This window comes from Quercus lobata, chromosome 11 (genome assembly GCF_001633185.2).
Source record: "Quercus lobata isolate SW786 chromosome 11, ValleyOak3.0 Primary Assembly, whole genome shotgun sequence".
In the NCBI taxonomy this organism is placed as follows: Eukaryota; Viridiplantae; Streptophyta; class Magnoliopsida; order Fagales; family Fagaceae; genus Quercus; species Quercus lobata.
The window spans coordinates 30890832-30916166 of NC_044914.1; the positions used below are offsets into that span (position 1 = coordinate 30890832).

The following is a 25335-nucleotide window of genomic DNA, read 5'->3' on the forward strand; positions in this document are numbered from 1 at the left end:
TTCTTACTATTGGAAATTGGAATCCTCTATTCATTCGTACCGTGTAGGATTGGTAAACAAAAACTGTGGCTCGGTGATTAGAGGATGATCTTTACAAAACTAAGATACAGAATTGGGAGGAAGAGTGATTGGTTTGTCTCATGTTATTCTTTCTCCATCCCTCATCCCCAATTCACTATTGAGGCCTCAGAAACTGATTTTTGTTTCAGATTAAAAAAAAAAAAACCCTGAGACCTTTTGGAGTCGCACATACCCTGCTTCTTAACAAGGCTGAATTGGCACTTTAACCCTTTGAGACTAGGTTGAAGAGAGTGCTGCTGAAGAATATACTACTCATATTCCTAGCGTATGTTAGACAAGCTTGTGATGTGGTGTCAGTGTTGCTTTGTAGTCTCGGCATCTATATGTTTTTCCACTTCTATTGTGAAATTCTTTTCTTTTCTTTTCTTTTTTTGGCTGAGCATGAGTTAGTGAATTTCAATTTGGTTGTTTGCCAGTTGTAATTTCAAAATATCCGACAAGTCTCGGCATTTTCTTGATTTCAGAACTTGGTAAGAATATGAAGTTAAAAGATAGCTCATCTCCTTAAGACATCAGTTTCTGAATCAAGTTTTCACAAGCTTCATTAGGAAGAACTGAAGCATCACAGAATACTAAAAAATAAAAATAAAAATATGTCCAGACTACTATGTAACAAGGAGATTCTACACAGCAAGTTATGCGGGAGTATTAGGGTACACTTTTGGCTTAGGCTTGACCTCTATTTCATTTACGCTGCGAACGTAGATAGCATCTGGTTCATGACTGCAAATTGATAAGACAATACATTAGAGCTAATATGTGAGAGAGAGAGAGAGAGAGAGAGAGTTGATCTTACGGTTTATCTCCCTCTTCAAATGTGTAACTCGATGCCACTGCCAACAGGCGGCCATCCCTGCTAAATGACAGTGCTGCAACACTTGTCGGATACTTTGAGTACTGAATAAGAAGAGAAAATAGCAAATTACAAAAAATTCAAGCTTGCCACAATATAAACAAGATATTACTATCACATGAGCAAAATTTTACCTGATACAGCCTCTTCTTGTTATTCCCATCCCACACATTCACATAACCATCACAACCTCCAGTTGCAAATGTACCATATCTGCAGATCAAATTTGCAAGAATGGACCAGTAACTATGTGAGTACTGACTAGTACAGAAAGAAGCTGCTACATTTAATCTCAGGGTAAACTAGAAGCTGCTACATTTAATCTCAGGGTGTGAAGTTTACCCCAGTGCAAAGATAGTTTATTAATTGCAAATTTACAATAGTCTTCACATCAGCCAATCAAGTGCAAGAACATATGAAAATCTGTAAATTCCCTTTATTTATAAATTTGCTTAATGTATTTTTTTTTTTTTTTAAATTATATCATCTATCAACTCAAGTTCCCAAGTTGATTTACTCAGATCTCTTTCAGGTCAACAATTTCTTTATTAATCCCTAAATGATGACTATATTATACTATGAGCCATCACTTTCTCAGTTATTATGAGACCAGATTCTTGCTTTTATGTGCAACAATCTGAGCATGTGCTTCTTGTATCCAATTGAGCAATAAACCATGGGACAGTTATACCTAGGAAACTTTTTTTTTTTTTCCTTTTTTGAGAATACTAAGTATTTTAACACACACACACACGGAGAAAGAGAAGAAGGTCTTAAAGAAACTGACAGTGCTTAATATCCAAAAGGGCCTAGCTCTTGGATACACAACACAAACTTTAAACCTCTTTAACTCACTTATTTTCTAACGTGGGATTAACCTACTGTTTTTTTTTTAAGAATAAATTTTAACACACACACGAGGAGAGGGAAGAATATTATACCTAGGAAACTAAATTGACAAGAATGAACAATTCTTTAAATCATAAAGATTACTCTTTTGACATAGAATATTGGACTTTTGGCCTATCCTTTATGTGTTCCAATAATTACAAGACTTAGAATTCAACTCACAAAGAACAGTAATAAGTAAAAACTTACACAGGGTGGAATGCTATGGCATTTACTGGGTAGACAATGTCCCTTCCAGCCTCTGATTTTCTATGACATTTAAATGCATACCTGCAAAAAGCTGATATATTAAATTACTAAAATGATAGCTGAATGGCATGCAGCAGAATAAAATAAACATATAGGCATGCCTGCATTTCATACAATACTGCCCCTAAGAGGACCATCCACAGATGATGGCACACAACACGACCATGCTTGTCATTTAACCAAGACTGTTTAATAAGTGATACTATGCACCCAGTAATTGTAGAAAACCAACAGTAAACTCCACAATTATGACACTCTTAACTGTAAATAGATAGACACAGGCAGAGCCATAGGGAAGATTTAAAATGCCTCAATTATTTTGCACCTCTTATGTATATGTATAAATATTCATTTCTGGAAACATTCAAGGGTATGCAAGAAACATCATAATTGATAATGCATCAGCAGAAGTGCTCCATTTCAGGAATACCTTGCATATTTAACAGAAACACAAAGGAAGCAGGACAAACTACAAAAGTTGATGAATAGAAGGCACATTATTCAAGTAATTTTCTGCTTCTCAATGGTGCATCAATAGCTCAACACATACTTTTTGGCTTGACTAGACTCTGAAGGATCAAAAAATTCCATTGCTACTCGGCCTTCAACAGAACTAAGCGCATATCCTGCATATAATATTCAAATGAGTCGGAATTAAATCCTAGAAACAGAGATCAAGAGTGCATCACATAGACAAACTGTGGACTATTTTTAGCCAATTGCTATAAACCCTTCTGTGATTAAACAGCCTGTTGGCCAAATACAATCTTATAGCTACCTGTCCACTTTGGGCAATCTGAATCAGAGGATTTATCACACTAGCAAATAGGTATGCTACAAATTTCTTGGTAAGTTTACCAATAGTAGTCAACTGGAATTCAAAATACAGCATAAGAAAGTATAGCAAATTCAAGTAAATAGTTGACTTATTTCTTAAATATGGAGAGAATAAATGAATTAAGAGAGAGAGAGACAGAGAGAGGAAAAGGGGGATGGTGTTTAAGCACAAAGCCATATGATTTTACTAGTATTTTTTACTGCAAACTGACATAAGGAAAAGACTGTCAGTGCACCAGAACAATAGAAGGTCAGAAAATTACCTGTTCCATTGGGATAACAGCGCACACATCTAGTTTGGTATTTTAATGAAGATTCCCTTCGCTGTTCAGGTTGAGACATGTTTCTCAAATCATAGACATTTACATGTCTTCCAGCAGTTGCTACAACTAAACGATGTCCAACAAGAGAAAGCGAGTAAACACGCTCCGGCTGTGGGTATGTCCCAACAAGAGTGCGCTCCTGCCCGCTTGCTCCTCTAGGATCCCAACACTTCAGAGTTTTGTCCCAACTACCCGTGATTAGTTGCCCTGAGATGATTATCAGAAGAGAAAATATTAAATGCTGTAAATTGAAACAAAAATGGCTCTGTTTGACTGGTATATATTTGACTACTAAGTGATGCCAATCATAGAATCAACACTGCTAAGATAGAAAGGGAAGTTGATACCCTGTATGTAGGAGAATCTTATATGATGAATTGGCAACTGCATCTATTTGTAATGACTTGGGTTCATAATTAATAAGTCAATACCATTTAACGTTGAACAGCACCCAGAAAATCAATGCAACTAATCCAACAAAGCATCCCTAACTCTAATGTTAAAACTGACTAAAGGACCTCAAAACCGTGTAAAAGAACTTTTTGTCAAATTATCATAAATTAATAATCACATTGGCTTTCCTCTATAGTAATCATTGCAGAAGATAAAACCATACAATAGTTTAGACGTATCACAGTTACCAGGCATAATTGATTTCTTACACTGTAACCAACTATTTAAAATCATTATCTTATACTATAATTACTATGTGCCACCAACCCACATATTTGTTTTGATGCCAAGAACAGAATTTAGCCAGGACACTTCTTAACTCCCCTTCCCTATAAGTCCTCAAGATGGATACAAATACAGGCACTTAAGAAATGAGTGTGAGTGTAACTTTAATACCTAGCAATGTTTCTTTTCTTTTTCTCTTTTTCAAATTACACACACACCCTGTAAGACTTGAACCCACAACCTTACCCTCCATAGCCCATCTCATTATAAAGGGAGGTGGAAATACCATTTATGCAACCATGAACAGAGGAACAGAACCAACCCAATCTAGAAATTACTGGCTTGGTTCAATTTTCTTTGAATTTTTGTCACATTTGGGTGGTTGTTGTCGTTCTTGTGGTTTTTTTTTTTTTTCAACGGTGGGTTGTGGCTACCACGGTGGTGGTGGTGGTGAACATGGCTAGCTGCTATGAATTTCTGTGGGATAAGTTTTATTTTATTTTAATAAGTTGTTTATATTGTTTTAATGGGATGAATGTAAAAATAGAACCTTTGATGTTAGGTGTATTGTTATAAAGTGAGTTATTAAAATATATAAAGTGACTTTTTGAGTTGCTAAATACTAAAGCATATTGAAACTGTTAAACCTTCACTTTTAATTAAAACACCTACAGTAGAGAGGGTAAATAACAATGATGCCTTAAGTGACATTTTTCAGCAATAATTTCACACACCTGTGGTTGAAAAGTCTTATATTTTTTAAAATACTAGAATGTATATATATTCAGGTTCGTTTAAGATTTGAAAGGGTTTGTAATAAAAACCGTTATTAATTCATCAAACACAGAAGCTGCAACGGCCTCCAAATCATCACATACCAGCAAAACAACTACAAGAAAATTTAGATGGGCAAAGGTGAATATGAGCACTATGAAAACAAACCTGCTGCATAAGAGTATTCAATACAACGCACAGGTGCATCATGCCTTCCCAAAATATCTTCCTTATTGTAGCTGAAAACAAGCCTGAAACATTGACCCATAATCTTAAGCAGCGAAAAATTATGTCTCCAAAATCATAATCAACATCAGAAACGGGCCATAAAAACTAGATAGAAGTAATGAACTCAAACTCAAAGACAACAATGCAAAGCTTCAGCTAAATTCAGAATGATAGAGATAGTCACAAGCTCATTATATATTTTTTAGTCATACACGCAAAAGGTTAAATCAACTAGCAAAATGTATGCAGATTTTTTTTAACATAACTCTAAATAAGAAAAAACACATCAATTTATGAACATCGAAAGTGAAAACTCAACTCCAAAGCTATTAAATTATATTAAAAATCTTAATTCAACAAAAACCATAATAATTGACTAATTTCACTGAGCTCAACTCAGTGAAGCCTATTTCATTCTCTCCCTTTCCCTCATTACCTCAGCAACTAAACATCAAATTAGGGCAGAGAACAAAAACCTCACTAACTCTCAACTAATTTGTACTAAGCTCAGTTAAGTGAATGTACTTATATTTTATATTAGTACCGTATAATAGAATAAATCGGCTTCAATATTATCTAATTTTCCTTTTCGTTTCACGCACTTTCTCAGCTACCAAACAGAAAATTAGGGCAAAATGTTTATAAAATAAAATAAATAAATAAAAAAAGACTAACCGCCTAACAGTGTTATCGGCGCCGGCACTGAAACCAGAAGAATCGTCGTGGAAGCAACAGTCGAGTACGGGACCGCCGTGCATGAACTCGCCGCGGAGCGCGTTGGCGCTCGCGTCGTAGAGTCGAACGCTCTGCCCAATCGGAACAATACGAAATGTTAGTGAGAGAGAGAGAGAGGGAGAGAGAGAGAGAATCAATACCTTATCCCAGGAGGAGACGAGGAGATGATCGCTGTGGTTGGAGAAGCGGAGGTTGGAAATGCCGTCGGACGGCGGATTCGAGAGCTCGCGCCCCGGCGTCGGCGCTGGGACAGCTGTCATCGGCGATATTGCCTGCTTCACAAGTCTATCACTCACTGTGTGTGTGTGAGAGTGAGTTTTAGGGTTTTGGAAGAGAGAGAGAGGGAAGGTGGTTTTGAAAATATAAGAGTAACAATAAAAACAGTGAGATGGGATTTTGATTTGTATGATTTCGGATCTCAATCAGTACGTTTGAGAAAAAGATATATATTTTAAATTTGGTAGGGTGAGGAATTTGAATTCAAACGAGAGACATGGGACACAGGCGGTGACATTTTTAATTTTTTGGACCTCTCTGCCTTCGTTTTCATTACATTTTTTTTTTTTTTTAATTTAACTACAAAATTATTTTTTTAGGTTAATTTAATTACAAATTAGTGAAATTACATCTAGTCAATTTTATTTTGTCATTATAATGACAAAGAAAAAGTTTTTTTACTTTCTCAAAAAAATAATAATTTTGTCATTATAATTCATTTATTTTTAATTATTTAAATTTAATTTATTAGGGTAAAATACAATTAATACGGTGAGATTTGGACTAATGTTAGCTAAGTCTAAGACATTTGAAAATTGACCAATTTGGTTTCTACTCCCTAATCACTATGAGAGAAAAGAAAATAAGTAACAATTTAGAGACTAAGGGTCTGTTTGGATATCGCTTATTACTGAAAACTGAAAATATTGTAGTAAAATAATTTTTAAATGTGTGAATATGTGGGACCCAGTTTTAACTTAACATTTGTGTTTTTCCGTACTTGCAGATCCCATGAACAGTGTATGAGACCCATAGAAAAAACGCCAAATGCAGACTCCACAGTTTTTCAGTGCAATCCAAACTCAACCTAAATTGATCCGTTTTGAAATGTTTTAGACTTGATTGACATTAGTCCAAAACTCAAGAGTGTTAACTGTATTTTACCCAATTTATTTCTAATCAATTTGGCATGAAGGTTTTCTCAACCAAAAAAAAAAAAAAAATTCTACCAGTTATTAACTAATGTCAACTAGAAACTAAGGTTTTCTTTAAAAAAAAATATATCGTTTCTCTTCTATAAGAGATGCTACGTCTATAATATTTTTACAACAAATCACAGGTGGTTAGTTGTTATTGGTTCAAATTTGAAACTAATACTAAGATTACTTTTTTTTCCTAACAATAACAACCAATAACAACCTATCACTTAGGATTTATTGTAAAAATGTTGTAAACATATCATTTTTCTTTCTTCTATATATTAATCTTCTATATATTAAGAGGATTCAGAAGTTTTTTTTTTTTTTTTTTTTTTTTTTTGAGAATTTGAGGATTCAGAAGTTAGTTAGTGCATTTTTCACTTCTAAAAATACTCCTAATTTAATTAATTTATCTTTATTCCTGAAAATTAGAAATGAGGTTAAAACCGTAAATAGATAAAAGTTAAAAGAAAAAAAAAATCTACTTGTTATTAACTACACACTAGATAGTCAACGTTAATCACACACAAAAAATAATAATAATAATAATAATAATAAATAAATAAATAACTTCCCACTACCCATGTTCAAAAAAATAAATAAATAAATAACTACCTCTACCAAAAAAGGAAAAACTGTCCCACGTTTTCTTCTATCTATCTATACTACTATTTAAGGGGTTTCCCTGTTTGGGATCCTTATTTTTTTAGTTCAAAAATACTCTTACACTCTTATGTTTAAATAAAGATAATAGAAATAAAATTAAAGGACAATCTGGTAAAAATTACCTGACCACCTTTTTTTTTTTCTTATTCCTTAACTAACCACCAATATTCCCAACAAAAATTTTATCAAAATATATATATTCCCAACAAAAATTTTATCAAAAAAAAATATATATATATATATATAAATATATATATATATTCCCAAAAAAAAAAAAAAAAAAAAAAAAAGTTGACAATTGGATAAAATAAACTATGATGAACTATCGCTTTAAAAAAAATCTGTCTACAAATTCTCACAAACACAACTTCAAACTTCCACCTATTATCATTAAGCAGTTATAATGTTCTCCCTCCATCCCTATCCTCCATAGCAACAACTATTTTTGTATGTAGCCTCTATAATGAACGTTGTTTTATGTTTTCAGGATAAAAGTTTGCAATCAAAGGGTAGGGGACGTGAAGTCCGTGCTACAAATGATATGCCACTATTTTGAAGTCCCTTCATGTTGACAACCCGGCTGCTAAAGTTCATTATAAAGCCTACATTCCTAACAGAGCAATATCATCTCTAGAGGTAATTATTTCATGTTGTCTAGATCTAAATATATGTTAGAATGTATTGTGGGAGTTGGATTTGGGAAGTGTCTTCCTAAGTTTAGTAAGCCCAGATTCACATGTTTAATTTTTTTAGTGCATTTTGTGTAAAGAGATCAAAAAATAATTAAAATTTATCCAAAAATAGAAGTGCCTCTGAGCACACGTGTGTTTGGATTCCTCATTTTTTATGTCTAAAATACCCTTATCATATCCACTCACAAGTTTTCATCTAACGGGGATAAATATGTAAATTAAAACTCTTACACTTTAAGACCCACAAACTCACGTACGCTTTGCAATTTTTATCTCACTTTCTATCTCTCATTCTTCTTCAGATTGAAGACATTTAGTTTAGCTCAACGTCTTTCTTTCTTTTTCTTTAGATTAAAGACATTTACTGTCAGAGGCTCCAACAAATTTTCAGGTTTTATCTTCTGCAAGTTCCTCTTTGTTTTCTTTTCTTTTGTTTATGATTGACTTTTTTTGAGTTCTTCTTTTTTTCTTTTTTATGTGTATCACGTTAACTCTCTTTTTTTTTTAATGTAATTTTGAAATGAATGGTTCCTTCACATACTCTACCACTGTACTTCTTAATGAATTGTAATTTTATGTTGTAGGTATTGTGATCCAAAGACAGGATTGCTTTATGCTACAAAAGAAGCATTCAAAATCATTTGTGAACAATTAAACAATATGGCTTCCCTTACCTCCTTTAGTAGCTTTTGTTTACATTTTATTTAAATATTTTGAATTGAAATAAAAATAGTTACCATAATCCCATCAGTTAGTTTCAAGTTTCAACATTCAAACTTCAAAAGTACCCAACTTTGAAAACAAGGAAAAAGAAAATAAAAAGCAACCATATATTTTGGTACGTTCTATGTTACTTTTTTTTTTTTTTTTTTTTTTAAGAACAGCTACTTTCTGGGTTACTTTCTTTCTTTTTCTTCTTTTTTTTTTTTTTTTTTTTTTTTTTTTTTTTTTTTTTTTAACTCTCTCCTTTCTTTTTTATGTTTCACAAATTTCCATTCCTTCTTTGTATTTTTTTTCTTTTTAAGAATTTTTTTTTACCATCATTGTATATGTTTTTGGCATTAAATTTTTTTATTTAGGTATGTAGCAACTTTGAGTTCTACTTTTTTTTTTCTTTTTTTATGTATCACGTTAACTCTTTTTTTTCTTTCTTTTTTTTCTTTTTAGATCTCCATTAGTTATTTATTTAAATAGTTGATGATGTGGTGATAAGATTTTAAAGAGTCCATGATAGAGTTAAATTCTAAAGAATCTTTATCTTTATTCTGAACAATTTTAATAGGATTTTCAGGAAAAATAATCTCATCAAAATTTAAATCAAACACAAACTCTAACAAACTTATGCTATTATCTTTAATAATACTAGCCTCATCACATGCACTTCGCGCCTGCGATGAGGTTTTTTTTAAAAAAAATTTATAGATTTATTATCATAATTTTTCTTTCATCACAATTTGAAAAAATAGAGAGGATATTTTTTCCGAAGAGAATAAGATTCCTTTTTCAATTAGAAGCTTTTGCGTGTTTATCCAAATCCAATTGATAATATAATAGTTATAAAAAAATGATAATGTAATAAATCAAAAAAAAAAAAAGAAAGAAAGATAATGTAATAGTTTAAAAAAGAAACGTGGGATGGTGTCTGACAACTTTTTTTTTTTTTTTTTAAAAACGTGGGATAGTTTTTCCTTATTTTATGGGAGGGGTAATTATTTTCTTTCAAACGTGGGTAGTGGGAAGGTTTTTTTTTTTTTTTTTTAATCAACGTTGACTATTTAGTGGGGAGTTAATAATCAGTAGGTTTTTTTTTTTTTTTAAAATTTTTATCTATTTACGATTTTAACCTCATTTCTTATTTTTAGGAATAATGATAAATTAATTAAATTAGGGGTAATTTTGGAAATGAAAAAGGCAGTAACTAACTTTATGAATCCTCTTAATATGAAATGGACGTGCGATGAGGCCTTTTTTTTAGTGATCCTATTTTGTAAAATAAAAAAATAAAAAAAAAAACCTGTGTTTTTTATTATATATATATATATATATATAATTTTTATTTTGAAAATCTAATTTATAAGTGAATAAATTAATTTTAAAATTAATAGGAGAGTTGTCCTATTTTTAGGGTAATGTTTTTGTGAGAGTTAGAGTTGCATTTTTATTGGATTGTCCTTTAGTTTTGTCTCTACTTAAACATAGGATATACATGCTAACTTTGGTTTGTTGATTAAATTTTTTTATTTTTTTATTTAGGTATGTAGCAACCTTGAGTTCTACTTTCTTTATTTTTTTTATTTTTTATTTTATACATATCACGTTAACTCCTTTTTTTTTTTTTTTTTTAAATTTAATTTTGAAATGTTAACTCCTTTTTTTTCTTTTTCTTTTTTAAATGTAATTTTGACACATTAACTCCTTTTTTTTTAGATCTACATTAGTTATTTATTTAAATAGTTGGTGATGTGGTCATAAGATTTTAAAGAGTCCATGATAGAGATAAATTCTAAAAAAAATTTATCTTTATTCTGAACAATTTTAATAGGATTTTCAGGAAAAAATGATTTCATCAAAATTTAAATCAAACACAAACTCTAACAAAATTATACTATTATCTTTAATTGCCACACATGCTAACTTTGGTTTGTTGAATAAAGTTTTTTTTTTTTTTTTTTTTTAAATACTTGGTTTAACCCTAATTCTTTTATCTTTCCCAGGTTCACGTACGCACAAGTTTTTGGATTGCATTGAGGAGTCATTGGAATGGAATATTAGATAAGTTTGGGTCAGAGACTTTACAAGGATTATTATATGATTTAAATCTCACATAAAGTGGTTGTTATCTAAGAAATTGTTGTAAAAAAATTTTGTTTGTAACAAAAACTATATTTATCATTTGTATAATTCTAAGTCAAATTCAATTTAAAATTTTTTCCATAAGTATTAATTTACTACTCCATAAAAATGTTACGTACTTTTTTCTCAATTTTAAAGGTTGTTGATGTTGTTGATATATTTGAAATTTAAACTCTTTTTAACTTTTTTTTAAAAAAAGATCAACAACAACAAAAATATAACGTGTATCTCCTGCAATAAAATTTGAATCAGCTGAGTTTGAATTCCTACCCACTTTATTAACCCATCCGGCCTAAACTTTTCCATATAAAGATTTACTATCACTCCTAAAGTTTTTAGTTTTTGCAACTTTAAACTAAGGCATTTCAAACCGTTGATTCTTGGGATGTGATCTATATGATTGGTGTGGAATGGCACATGGTGTTGGACCAGAATCTCAATTTGTTTTTTATATTAAAAAAAAAAGTCTCATATAAATCATAATTTCACCCGTGTATTTGTCTGTGTCTAGCAAACTGAAAATTCCTTTTGTAAAATAAACTATATTTATCATTTGTATAATTCTATGTCAAATTCAAATTTTTTCCATAAGTATTAATTTACTACTCCATAAAAAATGTTACGTACCTTTTTCTCAGTTTTAAAGGTTGTTGATGCTGTTGATATATTAAACTCTTTTTAACTTTTGTTATAGATGTGTAGTAAGTGGCTCACTTTTAGGACTAAAAAACTAAATTTTTGGATTAAACAAAAATTGATAAATGTTATTAATTAAAAAAAAAAAAAACAACACCAAAAATAACGTGTATCTCCTGCCATAAAATTTTAAATTTAAGCTTTTATTTACTTATGTTATGGATGTGTAGTAAATGGCTAAATTTTAGGATTAAGAAATTACATTTTAGGATTAGACAAAAAACGATAACTGCCATATATAAAATTTGAAAAAAAGAACAACATCAACAACACCAAAAAAAAAAAAAAAAAGTGGATGTGTAGTTACTTAATTTTAGGATCTTTCCAAGAGCATTTCCTTTAACAAAAATCATATTAATTTACTACTCCATAAAAAATGTTACATACCTTATAAAATATAATATAAGTATTGATAATGATAGTTTGACAATTTAAAACTCATTGGATACTCACTAATGTAAAAAATTAGTAGAAGCATCCAAATCTCAATCCAAAAATGCAAGCCATGTATCAGTATGTCCCACGTAATTAAGGGTACCCTTATAGACTTTCATCTTCCTCATCACCTCCACAACTCTCAACTTCTAAACTCACTAAGCCACTTCTTCTCTCTCTTTATTTACACACAAACACAAAGTTACAAATAGACACATTATTTTCTCATCCAAATTAACCAAAATGGCATGGTTTTGTTTTAAAGTGTGTGAAATCAGTACATAAAATTTAATCTAATTTTAACTATAAATGATTTTGTGAAATAAAGTAAACATTTTCTACATTATATTTTCGTCATATTGATCTAACAAATCATAACCTAAATTTAAATATATTCTCAAAACTTCTACCTAAAATAATAATTTAATAATTTTAAGAAGTGTAACTTATTTCTCCTATTTTACTAAAAGTTTATTACAATTACACATATTATTACAATTCTTACATGTGATTAATTTGTTCAAAATTAGATCACTTTATTGAGGTTTTAATACACCCTATTTGTGACAAGGAAAAATCTATTGATTATTGTGTATGTATGCGCAACAACCACTATAAATTTAATATAATTTTATGTAGAAATGAGTTCGCAAAATACAGCGATGGTGAATATCGATGACATAGAACGTCGTCGAGAACGATGAAGATATTATGCTCGCTTGAGAAGATAATGAAAGCAGAAATATTCGATTGGCAAGACGTCGTGCTAATTACTCAAGACAAAGACAACAAACTTTGGGTGGTGATCACATTTTAGTGGGAGGCCTAGCAAATTTAAATGAAGAAGATGTTGTACATTCTAATTCAACATCAACAAACCCATCACTAATACCATCTAATCATGAGGCTGGACGAAGTCGTCGACTTACACATATCCGTAACTTGGCACGCAATATGCCAGTTGAGCATAAGGCTATGCAAGAAGTCAGTGGTAAGATTATAGTTTTGTATCTTTAAACATTTTTCATTGCTTGGAATCTTATTATTTTGAGAGAATCCATAGTTTTTGGCATGTTAGTTGTATGTCAATGTATACAAAGATACTAAGTCAATGTTTATAATATTAAATTTAGGTCTCCCTCCAACCTATCCAACTATAATGGCAAATGACTTTGAGGCTGGACCAAGTCATATAAATTTTAATGTTAATACTGGTAAGTTTTATATAATATATTTATAAAGCTTTAATCATTATTATTTTTAAATATAATTACACCAATTGAGCATTTTATATAAATACATTGCAGTTACAGAAAGAATTGAAAGAGTTGAAAATATAGTTGAGGAAAACCAAGGGGATGCCTATGGAGAACAAGGTTCATTACTCAATGTCACCATTTTTATCTTCAATTTCATGTTTATATCCTTCTATAAAGCTTTCATCATTATTTTTAATATATAATTACACCAATTGAGCATTTTCTATAATTACATTGTAGGTGTAGAAAGAACTGAAGAAGTTGAAAATATAAATGGTCAAAATCACGGGGATGGCTATAGAGAACAAGGTTTGTTACTCAATGTCACCATTTTAATTTCAATTTACATGTTTATCATTATCAATTTTATTATTTGTTAACAAGCTGCATATTCAAAACATTATTAATATTTTGCTTATTTCACAACATAATATTTGGTACAATTTTAATATTTTCTTTCACAACTATCATAAAACTCTTTATCACTAATTTTTTCCTCAAAATAAAAATTAGGTGTTGACAACACATTTCATGGTACTGCACATGTAATAAATTGTATGCGAGGTAGATACAATTGTGCAAAGGATTTTAAAGAAGGTATAGAGACCATTAGGTACCAACTACCACAACCAAAGACATGTTGCTTTTGTAATGCCCATTTGTTCCATCGAGAGACATCCTCAATGTGTTGCAAGGATGGAAAAATATCCTTACCCAACATACCAATTTGTTCTGAATTTAGGGAGCTCATTTATGAGCAAAGACCACAGGGCAGATATTTCAGGCAATATTTACTGTTTTACAACAACATGTTTGCATTTATCTCAATGGGTGTGCACGTGGATGAAAGCATGGCCTTGAATAGTCAAGGAATATATACATTTCGTGCCTAAGGTGCCATCTATCATAGAATTGGTAGTCTTTTACTACATATACCTCTAACTGTGCTAACTGTGCGGCATCTACAATTGTATATCTACGACACCGATTTTGAAATACAACACAGAATGTCTCAATCTGTAGAAGCTCACGAAGATGTTGTGCGACTTATTCAAAGGATCTTAGACATGCATAACCCATTTGTGGAGAAATTTCGTCAACTATCTCGAAGTCCAAATTTACATCAATGTAAACTCCTCATTAAAGAACAACCTCTAAACCAACCTCAATATTGCCTTCCCAGTACTTCCCAAGTGGCATCTATTATTGTAGGAGGAGAAGAAGTTGGTCATTTAAGTGGCAGAGAAATATTGGTTCAAATGTTTGGTGGTAATTTGATCAATGTTCAAGATACAGCAGGATATTATGATCCATTGCAATACCCAATACTTTTCCCATTTGGAATATATGGATGAGATATCAACACACGCGACACTAATAGAAATAAAGTGTCATGTCATGATTATTATGCATACATCTTTCAGGTAACAGTTTTATTATTTTCAAATTTTTTTACTTCAAAATGCCACTTACACTATAAAATGACTGAACTTACATTTATTTTTACTAATGTCCAAGATTTGCGATGATGCTCTATCAATGATTTGGTATGGAGGACGTCTTTCACAATAGTATGTTGTTGATAATTATGTAAAAATTGAAACACACAAACTTGGGTGGTTTGAGCACAATCAAGATTCTATTAGGGCAGATCTGTACCAAGGCCTACAAAATGCTTTCCATAAAGGAGAGAGTGATACTGGTAATGTAAACTTTACACTTGAAATTTACATTACTTTATTTATGGCAAATTGGTATCAATATTTATTAATGACCTAACTTTTTCATCTTATATTTAGGAGATGTTGGACATAGAACCATTCTACCTTCATCATTTGTGGAAAGCCTGCGCGATATGATCCAACGATTTCAAGATGCAATGTCATTGGTTCAAAAGTTTGGGAAACCAGATTTATTCATCACAATGACGTGTAATCCAGGATGGGAAGAAATCCAAAATGGGCTATTACCCACACAAACCGCACAAGATCGTCCAGACTTGCTTGCCAAAGTTTTCAAATCGAAATTTGAAGAATTGAAAGATGATATTGTGGTTAAGGGGGTTCTCGGAAGAGTTATTGTATATGTGCAGGTCTTTGAGTTCCAAAAAAGGGGTTTACCACATGCACATATGCTTATAATTCTTAATGAAGATGATAAATTGCATAATCTAGAGGATTTCGATCGAGTTGTTAAAGTTGAAATACCGTGTAAGGAGGAACAATCTCAGTTACATAAAGCTGTACTAAAGCATATGATACATGGTCCTTGCAGAGTACAAAATCCAAGATCACTGTGCATGAAAAATAGGCGATGTAAAAAAGGATACCCAAAGCCTTTCTCACTAAAAACCTACCAAGGCAATGACTCATATCCTATTTACAAACGATATGATACTAATAATCTCGTGCCATTGAATGATCATTGCAGGATTATGGTAGACAACACATGGGTTGTTCCATATAATCCTTTGTTACTGTTGAAATATAATTGTTATATTAATATTGAAATATGTTACAGTATCAAGAGTGTAAAGTACTTATATAAATATGTGTATAAAGGCCCAGATTGTGTCTCTATGGAAGTTAGACCAGGCCCAAATTATGATGTGGTCCAACAGTACATTGATACAAGATGGGTATGTGCTCTAGAGGTATGTTGGAAGATATTTTCTTTTCCTATGTATTGAATGTACCTTGCCGTTTTTCGTTTGCAAATTCATCTTCCAGATAGATAACAGGTACATTTTAGACCACATGAACCTATTGCTAATGTTTTGGAGCGAAGTAAAAATACAATGCTCACTGAATTTTTTTATATGAATATGATTGATCATGATGCACGAAATTATCTATATAGAGAGTTCCCTGAGCATTATTGTTGGGATTATAAAAACAAAACATGGATACGAAGAAGATCTCATAAAAAAGTAGTGGGCAGGATATATACTGTTTCACCATTTGATGGAGAGAAGTTCAATCTGTGTGTTCTTCTTAATCATGTCAAGGGGCCAACAGGATTTGATGATTTATTGACTGTGAATGGGATAACCTATCCAACTTTTAAGCTAGCAGCTGAACAAAGGGGTTTACTACAAAATGATAACAACATACGACAGTGTCTGCTTGAGGCAAGAGACATTCGAATGCCGTCCACTTTAAGAAGATTGTTTGCAACAATATTGGTATTTTGTTTACCAATTGGAGTAAGAGAATTGTGGAATGAGTTCTATCCATACATGGTAGAAGATTACCCATCAACATCTGTTACAACAGAGACACATCGTACAAATAAACTTCTTAATGATTTAGAGGCATTACTCTTGCAATATGGAAAGCATATAACAGAGTATGATTTGCCGATTTCAACTGGAGAATGTGGCAATGATTCAGCTGTACCAAGACTCATACAAGATGAGCTAACTATTTCTAATGTAGATGAAGAACTCACTTTAATTGAGAAGTTGAATAATGACCAAAGAGTTGCATATGAGACAATCATGATAGTTATTGATCGTAAGGAAAGCATGATATTCTTCGTTGATGGGCCAGGGGGAACTGGGAAAACATTTTTGTATCGCACAATATTGGCAACCTTGAGAAAAGCCGGTCACATTGCAATTGTCATAGCTACATCTGGCATAGCAGCAACATTACTCCTTGGTGGAAGAACAGCGCATTCCAGGTTTAAGATTTCTTTAAATCCCGATGCTTCATCTACTTGCTCAATAAGTAAACAATCAGACTTAGCTGAACTTATTAGACGTGCCACCATATAATTATTTGGGATGAAGCCCCAATGATAAATCGACGTGCACTCGAATCTTTAGATAGAACATTTAGAGATATTATGGAAGTAAATTTACCTTTTTGTGGGAAGGTGCTAATTTTGGGTGGAGATTTTCATCAAGTACTTCCAGTTGTTCCAAAGGGTACAAAGGCAGAAATGATTGATGCATGCATAGTCAAGTCCCCATTATGGAAAGATGTCAAAGTGTTACATTTGAAGCAGAATATGAGGTCTATCAATGATGAAGAGTTTGCTGAGTATATACAACACATTGGTGATGGGAATGAACCATATATAATGGATGATTTGATTAAACTACCCCCTTAATGGCAATGCAATGGGAGGGTCAGCATTCTATATACAACTTGATTGATCAAGTTTTTCCAAGTTTGCAAGAACATGCCAATGATGCAAGGTATCTGGTTGATAGGGCTTTGTTAACACCTATAAATGATGATGTTGAACAGCTTAATGCAAAGATAATTTCTCAGTTTCCAGGAGATGAGTTTATATTATATTCTTTTGATGAGGTTGAAGGAGATACGCAACATCTATATCAACAAGAATTCCTAAATTCTATATCTCTAGGGGGTTTACCACCACATATACTAAGGCTAAAAAAGTGTGCTCCAATTATGTTGCTGCGCAATATAGATCCAAAAGCCGGATTATGTAATGGTACAAGATTGATATGCCGGGGATGTTTTAACGACGTAATCGACGTTGAAATTTTGACTGGACAATATGTGGGTACACACGTTTTTTTGCCAAGAATCCCTTTGAAGACAACAGAAAATGTACACTTGCCATTTGTAATGATCAGACGACAATTTCCTATACGTTTGAGCTTTGCACTTACAATAAACAAAGCGCAAGGTCAGACAATTCCAACTGTTGGAATTTATCTTCCTGATCATGTTTTTAGTCATGGCCAATTATATGTGGCGTTGTCAAGGGGAGTCTCCCAATCCACCATAAAACTATTGGTACAAAAAGGAAGAATACTTGAGGAGGAAGGTGTTTACACAAGAAATATTGTGTATAAAGATGTTTTGTTCCCTTCATCATAGGTATTAATTAACAGTTGAAAAGAACTGTCTTACATATAGATTTATTTTAATAATTTACAAATTTTAATGGTTATGCTATCTTTGTTTTAATATTTCATTTCTTGAAGTTTTTTTTTATATATACAATTAATTGGTAACAGGACGGATGCCCAACTCAAATGTGAGGATTGAGTCTACTATGGTAAATAATGGAGTGCATGCTGTTCCTACTACTCATTGAGAGAAGTGGAAGGATGATCAATCAATATCGAACATGGAGGCCATTGATAACAAGGTATATTTCATTTTAATGATATCTTTAATCAGCATCCCTTTCTATTGTTTTATCAAAATTAATATTAAAAATGTCATGCTACGTATGGGTTAGGTTCGAAAATTGCAAATTTATTCACCTAGTTGGGGATTCACTGTTCGAGCTGACAAGAAAGAGCTTTGGAAAGAAGTGAAACGAGTTTTAGAGTCACAAGAATTGGAAATGTGTGTTACGCTATTTTTTAAAATAGGAGAATAACTAAATGATAATCTTAATATACAAACATTTTTTTTCTTCATTTTGAAGTTCCAAGAACAAAGACAAACAAAAAATCACTGTCAAGAGCAATGAGGTTTCCAACATCCATAAGAATAAAGAGAAAGGAAAAACAAAACACAAAAAAATAGAAGAATCAATGTCCAACATCCACAAAAGATACGAAAAAAAAAAAAAGATGCAATCTTCAACACAAAAGTAAAGAAAAAAAAAGTCAAGACGAGATAATAAAAAAAAACCACACGTCTTAAAAAAAAAAAAAAAAAAAAAAAACTTCATTACATAGTTTTTATATAATTTTTTTTTAAAAAATTTGGAAATTAAATGATAGTTCTTCAAGTCCCAAGCTGAAGTAGACCATTTCACATACATGAAGCTATGCAATATCATCACTGGGTCAGTTCAAATATTTCATCTGACAAATAACACAAACTAACACCTTTTGTATCATAGGTTCATGGCAAATATTGCTGGAAAGCAATTAGAATGTGAAACAAATAACATTGCCCCACCAACTTCTCCACCGTAGCCGGCATAATATTAATAAGTTCACCTATTCCATGTTTCAGATGTAGTGCATTATTTTACAATTTTACCTGATGTAAATATTTCAGTTTTCTACATTGATCCATCAACTTCTTCATAATAGCTTTTGTAAAGGTCATCACATGTATTTTGTAAATAGTTTTATTGTTACAATTTTATTATGCATTTTCAATATATGCACTATTTATAAGATTTATTCAGAGGATCTTTTTTTTTCCTCCCCCTAAAGGTTAATACTAAATTATTGCATCAGCTTCCAATCAAAAACACGTTGATTACTACATTAAAAAAAAAAGTTGGCAAAAATGGATAATAATTATGGAATACTAGCCTCCGAGCACGCACGTGAGTGCGTGCTCAGAGGCTTTTCTATTTTTTTGGGTAAGAGTTAATTTAGAGCATTTATTATAATTTGGGATTACTACATTTTCCAATCACAAAAAAAATCTAGGGGTGTGATGAGTGTCATGTATGGAGAAATAATTTTCCAATCACAATAATTTTTCATCACAAAAAAATTTAGGGGTGTGATTGGAAAATTATTTCTCCACACATGACACTCATCACACCCCTAGGTTTTTTTTGTGATTGAAAAATGTAGTAATCCCAAATTATAATAAATGCTCTAAATTAACTCTTACCCAAAAAATAGAAGAGCCTCACGCACATGCTCAGAGGCTAGTACTATTATTCATGTGCATGCTCAGAGACTGATATTACTATTTAAGGGGCTGTACCTGTTTGGCCTGGACAATTTTCGTTCTAAAATACCCTCGCATCCAACGTTTAATAAGTGAAAACTATTGATGATAAAGCAGTAAAAATATGTCCATTAACTGCTCCTAAAAAAATGCCCCATTAAATTTTCTAAAATACCCTTGCATTCAACGTTTAATAAGTGAAAACAATTGAGGACATAACAGTAAAAATACGTTCATTAACTCCTAAAAAAAATGTCACATAAAACTGTTGCAGTTTCCCATCAATTTACAAATTGAAATTTAAACATTCGAGGGATGGAAGGAGGCCAGAGCTATTCCTCACAGTGGTGATGAATTGGCTATGGGGATGGGTTTATAGTTTTGTTGCTGAGCCTTAGAGATGGGCGTGGATCAATTGATGGATCACAATTCAATGGTAATCCATATTTTCATTCTTTGTTTCTAGAGAGTTCTAGGTCTCTCTCTTGTCCCATCGGCATAAGCTGGTTTTTTATTTTTTATTTATTTTTTATTTTTTTTTATCAATAATTTATGTACTGATATGGGGTTTGACATATATGGAGATTTTATAATTGCTGTGTAGAAGATTTGGAACTCATGTAACATGTAAGTTGTTTAATATTCTGTCTTTTGAGAGAAATATGATGGCCACAATTTCTATGATCACTCGATGTAGTCTTTTACACTCTTTTCTAAGCTTTCGTTACTTTTCAAAGATCCAATTTTTTTAGTACTTCACTGGCCATTTTTTAAGTACTTCGATATATTTACTTTGATAAAGTTTTAGTTTAATTGTTTTCAGAATTATATTTTTTAGTACTTCTGATTTTCTAAGTTGGTATTTTATTTATTTCATGGTTCTCATTCTTTTGCTTGAAGGTATTTCATTTGAAAGTCGTTGATCAGATTTAATGAGAAGGCAAAAGAACTTTACCCTTGCTGTCCATCAACGATTATACTATTTAATTATTTAACACTAGAAATCGCCTTATTAATTATGCTACTACTACTTTGATTAGATTTATCACTCGAGTTAATTTCAGATTCCTTCTCAAAAAAAGTTAATTTCAAATTTTTAGTTCAATGATTGTGTAATTGCTAACCTTTGAACATTCTTAAAAATAAGGGAATTAATTTTGTGATTGGAAAATGTAGCAACCCAAATTGAGATTAGCCTCTGAGCATGCTCTCACCCTTTTGCTCAAAGGCTCTTCTATATTTTTAGTAAAGGTTAATAATTTGAATCCACTATAATTTGAGATTATTACATTTTTCAATCACAAAATACCTAGGGGTGTGATGAAAAAAATATTTCATCTATAAATGCATAACACTCATTACACCCTAAGTATTTTGTAATTGAAAAATGTAGTAATCCTAAATTATAATGTATTCAAATTATTAAAATTTATCAAAAAAAAAAAAAAAATAGAAGAGCCTCTGAGCACATGCGTGAGCGCATGCTCAGAGGCTAGTCCTTTTTATCTTTTTTAAACTATTAAAATAGGAATCCTATTCTCTTTGGAAAAAAGAAAAATCCTATCTATTTTTTCAAATTGTGATGAAAGAAAAGTTATGATACTAAACACTCTACTGAAAATTCATCCACTCTCTTCTCAACACAAAAAAAAAAAAAAAAAAAAAAAAAATCCACTCTTTCACCCACGTACAAGTTTAAACTCCCCTCTCTCATATAAATTAAAAAAATAATAATAATAATAATAAAAAACTTCCCATTACCATCAAATAGTTAGGAGTCTAGCCGTTACAATTTATTTGACTCTGTCCATCCTTATCCTCACGTCCCCATCTTTTATGCAAATTCAAATTCAAAAATAAAAAATAAAAAATAAAAAAACAATCTTTGCTACATTAAGAGTCCTAGAGGTCTGGTATGAAAACTATGAAACCAAAAATAAATAAATAAATAAAAGATTGGCAGACAGGACATGTAAAGAAGGTCATTACTCAAAATAAATTTCGAAAGGTTGGTACTCTAATCTTTCCTTATGTATTCTGTTATTGACATTTTAGTTTTTATGTGTTGTGATTTTCATAGGTTGTGATTTATTTATTTGTTTCAATTTGGTGGTGTGTAGGTGGGAATTTATCAGCAAAGATTTGATACAATTGTTGGTGTATCTCATTTATATGCTAGGCATCTCTCTCTCTCTCTCATGTTCTTTTTAAATTTTTAGTTTTTTGTTTACTGCCTTATTGAGTTCTATTTGCCAAAATATTCCAAGATAGCATTTCTTCAGCATGCCTAGAACTTTATTGCGGCCAAATCTTTTTTTTTTTTTTTTTAGATTTTACAATTTCTTATATAATTCTATCAGCAAATTATGGCATGTTGATTTTGTCTGTTGTTTTGTGTGTTTTGTAGAAGATTTGTACAAATAAGGTCTTTTGGTATTGAAGCAATTTCTTTGCACTCAGTTAAGTGAGGATCAAAAATTCAAGTGGATTGATATTCATGTCTATGTCTATACCTTATTCTTTGAGTTTTTTTTTTTTTTTTTTTTTTTTTTTTTGAGATTTTAGAATTTCTTATACAATTTTATTAGCAAATTATGGCTCCAAAAAACCAAGATGTCCATGAATGGAAAATTTTTTTTGTCAATTTCAAATTTTTAGAAGAAATTTTATCAAATCTTTTACACGCTCACATTTTCCTTTGTGCTACTTTGTTATACTATTTTCAATAAGAAAGAGACTTAATTCTAAGCTCCTTGATTAGGCCTGTAAACAAGGGATTAAAGCTACCAAATACAACACACTTGGAGTGGATGCTGAGTCAAGTGATCAATTCTATCCAAGTAAGGAATTGAATGGTCTATTTCTTCCCAAATTTGAAACCACTATCTAAAGAACCCACAACATACATAATGGGTTAAGCTATATAGGGAACCCCTTTCTCTGGATTTGTTATCTATAGATTCTATATTCTAATTATAAAGAACATAAATTGTATTCAGGCTTTTTTATTTTTTGGATGAGTTACACAATGTAAAAATATTATTGCTCTATTTCTGTGTCCTGTCCAAATTATATAATAATGAAATAACTGCTATTTTTTTTTTCAAATAGAATGTACGAATCTCCATTGGACCAAACTCAAGAACAAGAGTTGAATTATTGCTTTGTAAAACTTTTTTTTATAATGATTTTTTAAGAATATTTTAGTTGAAGTTGAGTCTTAAATTTGTATCATATTAATCATGAGACTCATACAAAGTTTTGTTGCTGGAATAGTAAATGCTTTGTAAGCTTTGAAGTAGTAAAAAAAAAATTGCGAATATTTTAGTAGTGGATTCAAGATATTTACATTATGTATTCATGTAAGATGTTGGGATTAATGATGTACTAATTCATATTGAATTAAGTTTTGCTTAATGAATCTATTCACAAAATTTATTCTATTTGTATCTTATCATTACCATTACAATTTATATGTTAATGGCAAAAGAAAAAAATAAATATTAGGAAAAAAACAGTATTGACATTTAAAAAAATAGAAAAAACTTTAAGCATGCATGAAAGGACTAATACATAGTTACGTACATTGCAGCGCATTTATGTTAGTTGATGAAAGCATTAGTTCAAGAGGCACTCAAATTAAGTAATATTTTTAAAACTAATTTTTTAATGATATAGAAAAATCAAAACAATTGACAATTGTCACATTAGAAGAAACTAGCCTTGCATGTGCTTAAAGATGCTTTTTTTTCCCCCTAAATGACAAAACTATCTATTTATCATAATTCAGGATTGATGCATTTTTTCCGATTACAAAAATATCTAGGGATGTAATGAGATTTATACATTTCCATATGTGTTTATATTTTGTGTTACATCTCATCACACTCCTAGAAATTTTTGTTATTTAAAAATATAACCCTGTTGAGATTCATTTTTTGAGAATCCAAGTAGAAAGAAGAAAGCCCAATGACAAGGGCAACAAAGGATTGGCAAATAGATGGCAAAACCATTAGACCCAAGCTGCAGGAATAATGGATCACAGACCCATGAAATAAACAAATGGGCCTTGAAGGGGCAAGTGGGCTTAAAGGAGCCCGGAAAGAGAGAAATAGCATACCCATGAGCAGTATATGATATAGAAAAATGAAAAAGGACCACCACAGGCCCAAAGTAATGCAAACAAAGAAAGTAACGGGTTAATGGCAGGCCCATGAACCACAAGGATGAGAATAAGGTAATTGGGTCAGGGAAACCCAATGAAGTTAGTAAAAGCCCATGGGAATGCAAAGTTAGTAAAAGGACCAAGGAGGCCCAAAGAGAGCAAATGGGCCAAGGATTCCCAAGAGTAAAAACAAAAGGGACACAGGAGCCCATAAGTAGGAAAACCAATGGCCATGCCAAGCCACTGGGGGAAAGAGTAAATGGTTGGTCTAAAAAGGCCCAGCAGAATTGAGTCATTATAGCAGGAATGATAGAATAATATGGTAGGAAATGAGGGCAATCAAGAAATGGGCCGAAAGAAATGTAAGGCCCAGTATCAAATAAAACCCAGCTCCTAAGGGGAGCGGGAAATCAAAGAGCAGCTCACATAAAAGGTTAAAGAAAACGAACGGCAGACTATGCTGGCAAGCCTTCAGACCACAGCAGGCGAATGAGCAGCAGGCAGATTTTGGACACACATGGAAGGGAGGCACGCGCAAGGCCCAAGCACCACCAGCATATACCCAGCCAATACAGGGCATGGTGAGGTTGTGGGTCATAGGTAAGTGAGCATGGTTTAGTGGTGGAAAGAGGGGAAAATCCTATTTTTGAGGTTCCTGCTCAGGCTCTTTTGGGGGGAGTGTCCTGCTGGATGACATACTACCCAAAAGAAGCAAGCTGAGTTGGAACCATTAGGTGCATGCCATGAGGGATAGGGAGAGAGAAAGAACCCAGACCGTAGCAGAAAAGGGTGTCACAGCAGACAAACAAACAAAATACCCTTCTTTGTTTGGTGATGGGGGGTGGCACATAGATGGACTAGTGGTGGTCGGCAAATACACCCAGACCAGACAAAGAAGGTTAAGGGCTAAAACAGTAAAATCCGATCACGGCAGGCACTATAAAAAGAGACCCTGGCCGTGAACAAAAAGGAGGACAACAACGACAAGAACCATAACTGAGGATAGGAATTCGAAAAGATAGACCAGGAAACAAAAAGAAACGAGTGTGAGGGAAAGAAAGAAAAGAGAAA

At 31.9% G+C, this 25335-nt stretch overlaps 1 protein-coding gene and 1 pseudogene across 1 annotated transcript; one reads left to right on the forward strand and one right to left on the reverse strand.

Moving 5' to 3' along the window:
• Nucleotides 1-503: 503 nt before the first annotated feature.
• LOC115969541 (mitotic checkpoint protein BUB3.1) lies at nt 504-6135 on the reverse strand. The gene is made up of 9 exons (XM_031089211.1): nt 5808-6135; nt 5608-5738; nt 4873-4955; nt 3193-3459; nt 2643-2718; nt 2033-2113; nt 1069-1147; nt 878-978; nt 504-804 (listed from the first exon to the last, which is right to left on the reverse strand). Exons 1-9 carry the CDS (start codon nt 5925-5927, stop codon nt 717-719), a joined length of 1026 nt encoding a protein of 341 aa, XP_030945071.1. The 5' UTR covers nt 5928-6135; the 3' UTR covers nt 504-716.
• A 7024-nt stretch (nt 6136-13159) lies between these two features.
• LOC115966711 lies at nt 13160-18323 on the forward strand (annotated as a pseudogene).
• The last annotated feature ends 7012 nt before the right edge of the window (nt 18324-25335 follow it).

What these genes read in the sequence shown, in the direction of transcription:
- LOC115969541 (XM_031089211.1), bottom strand. Translation starts at nt 5,927, where the DNA reads ATGACAGCTGTCCCAGCGCCGACGCCGGGGCGCGAGCTCTCGAATCCG. An exon ending in GAGTCTAGTCAAGCCAAAAA is followed by an intron (nt 2,114 to 2,642) that starts GTATGTGTTGAG and finishes AGCTTTTTGCAG; the next exon opens with GTATGCATTTAAATGTCATA. An exon ending in ACAAGAAGAGGCTGTATCAG is followed by an intron (nt 979 to 1,068) that starts GTAAAATTTTGC and finishes CTTCTTATTCAG; the next exon opens with TACTCAAAGTATCCGACAAG.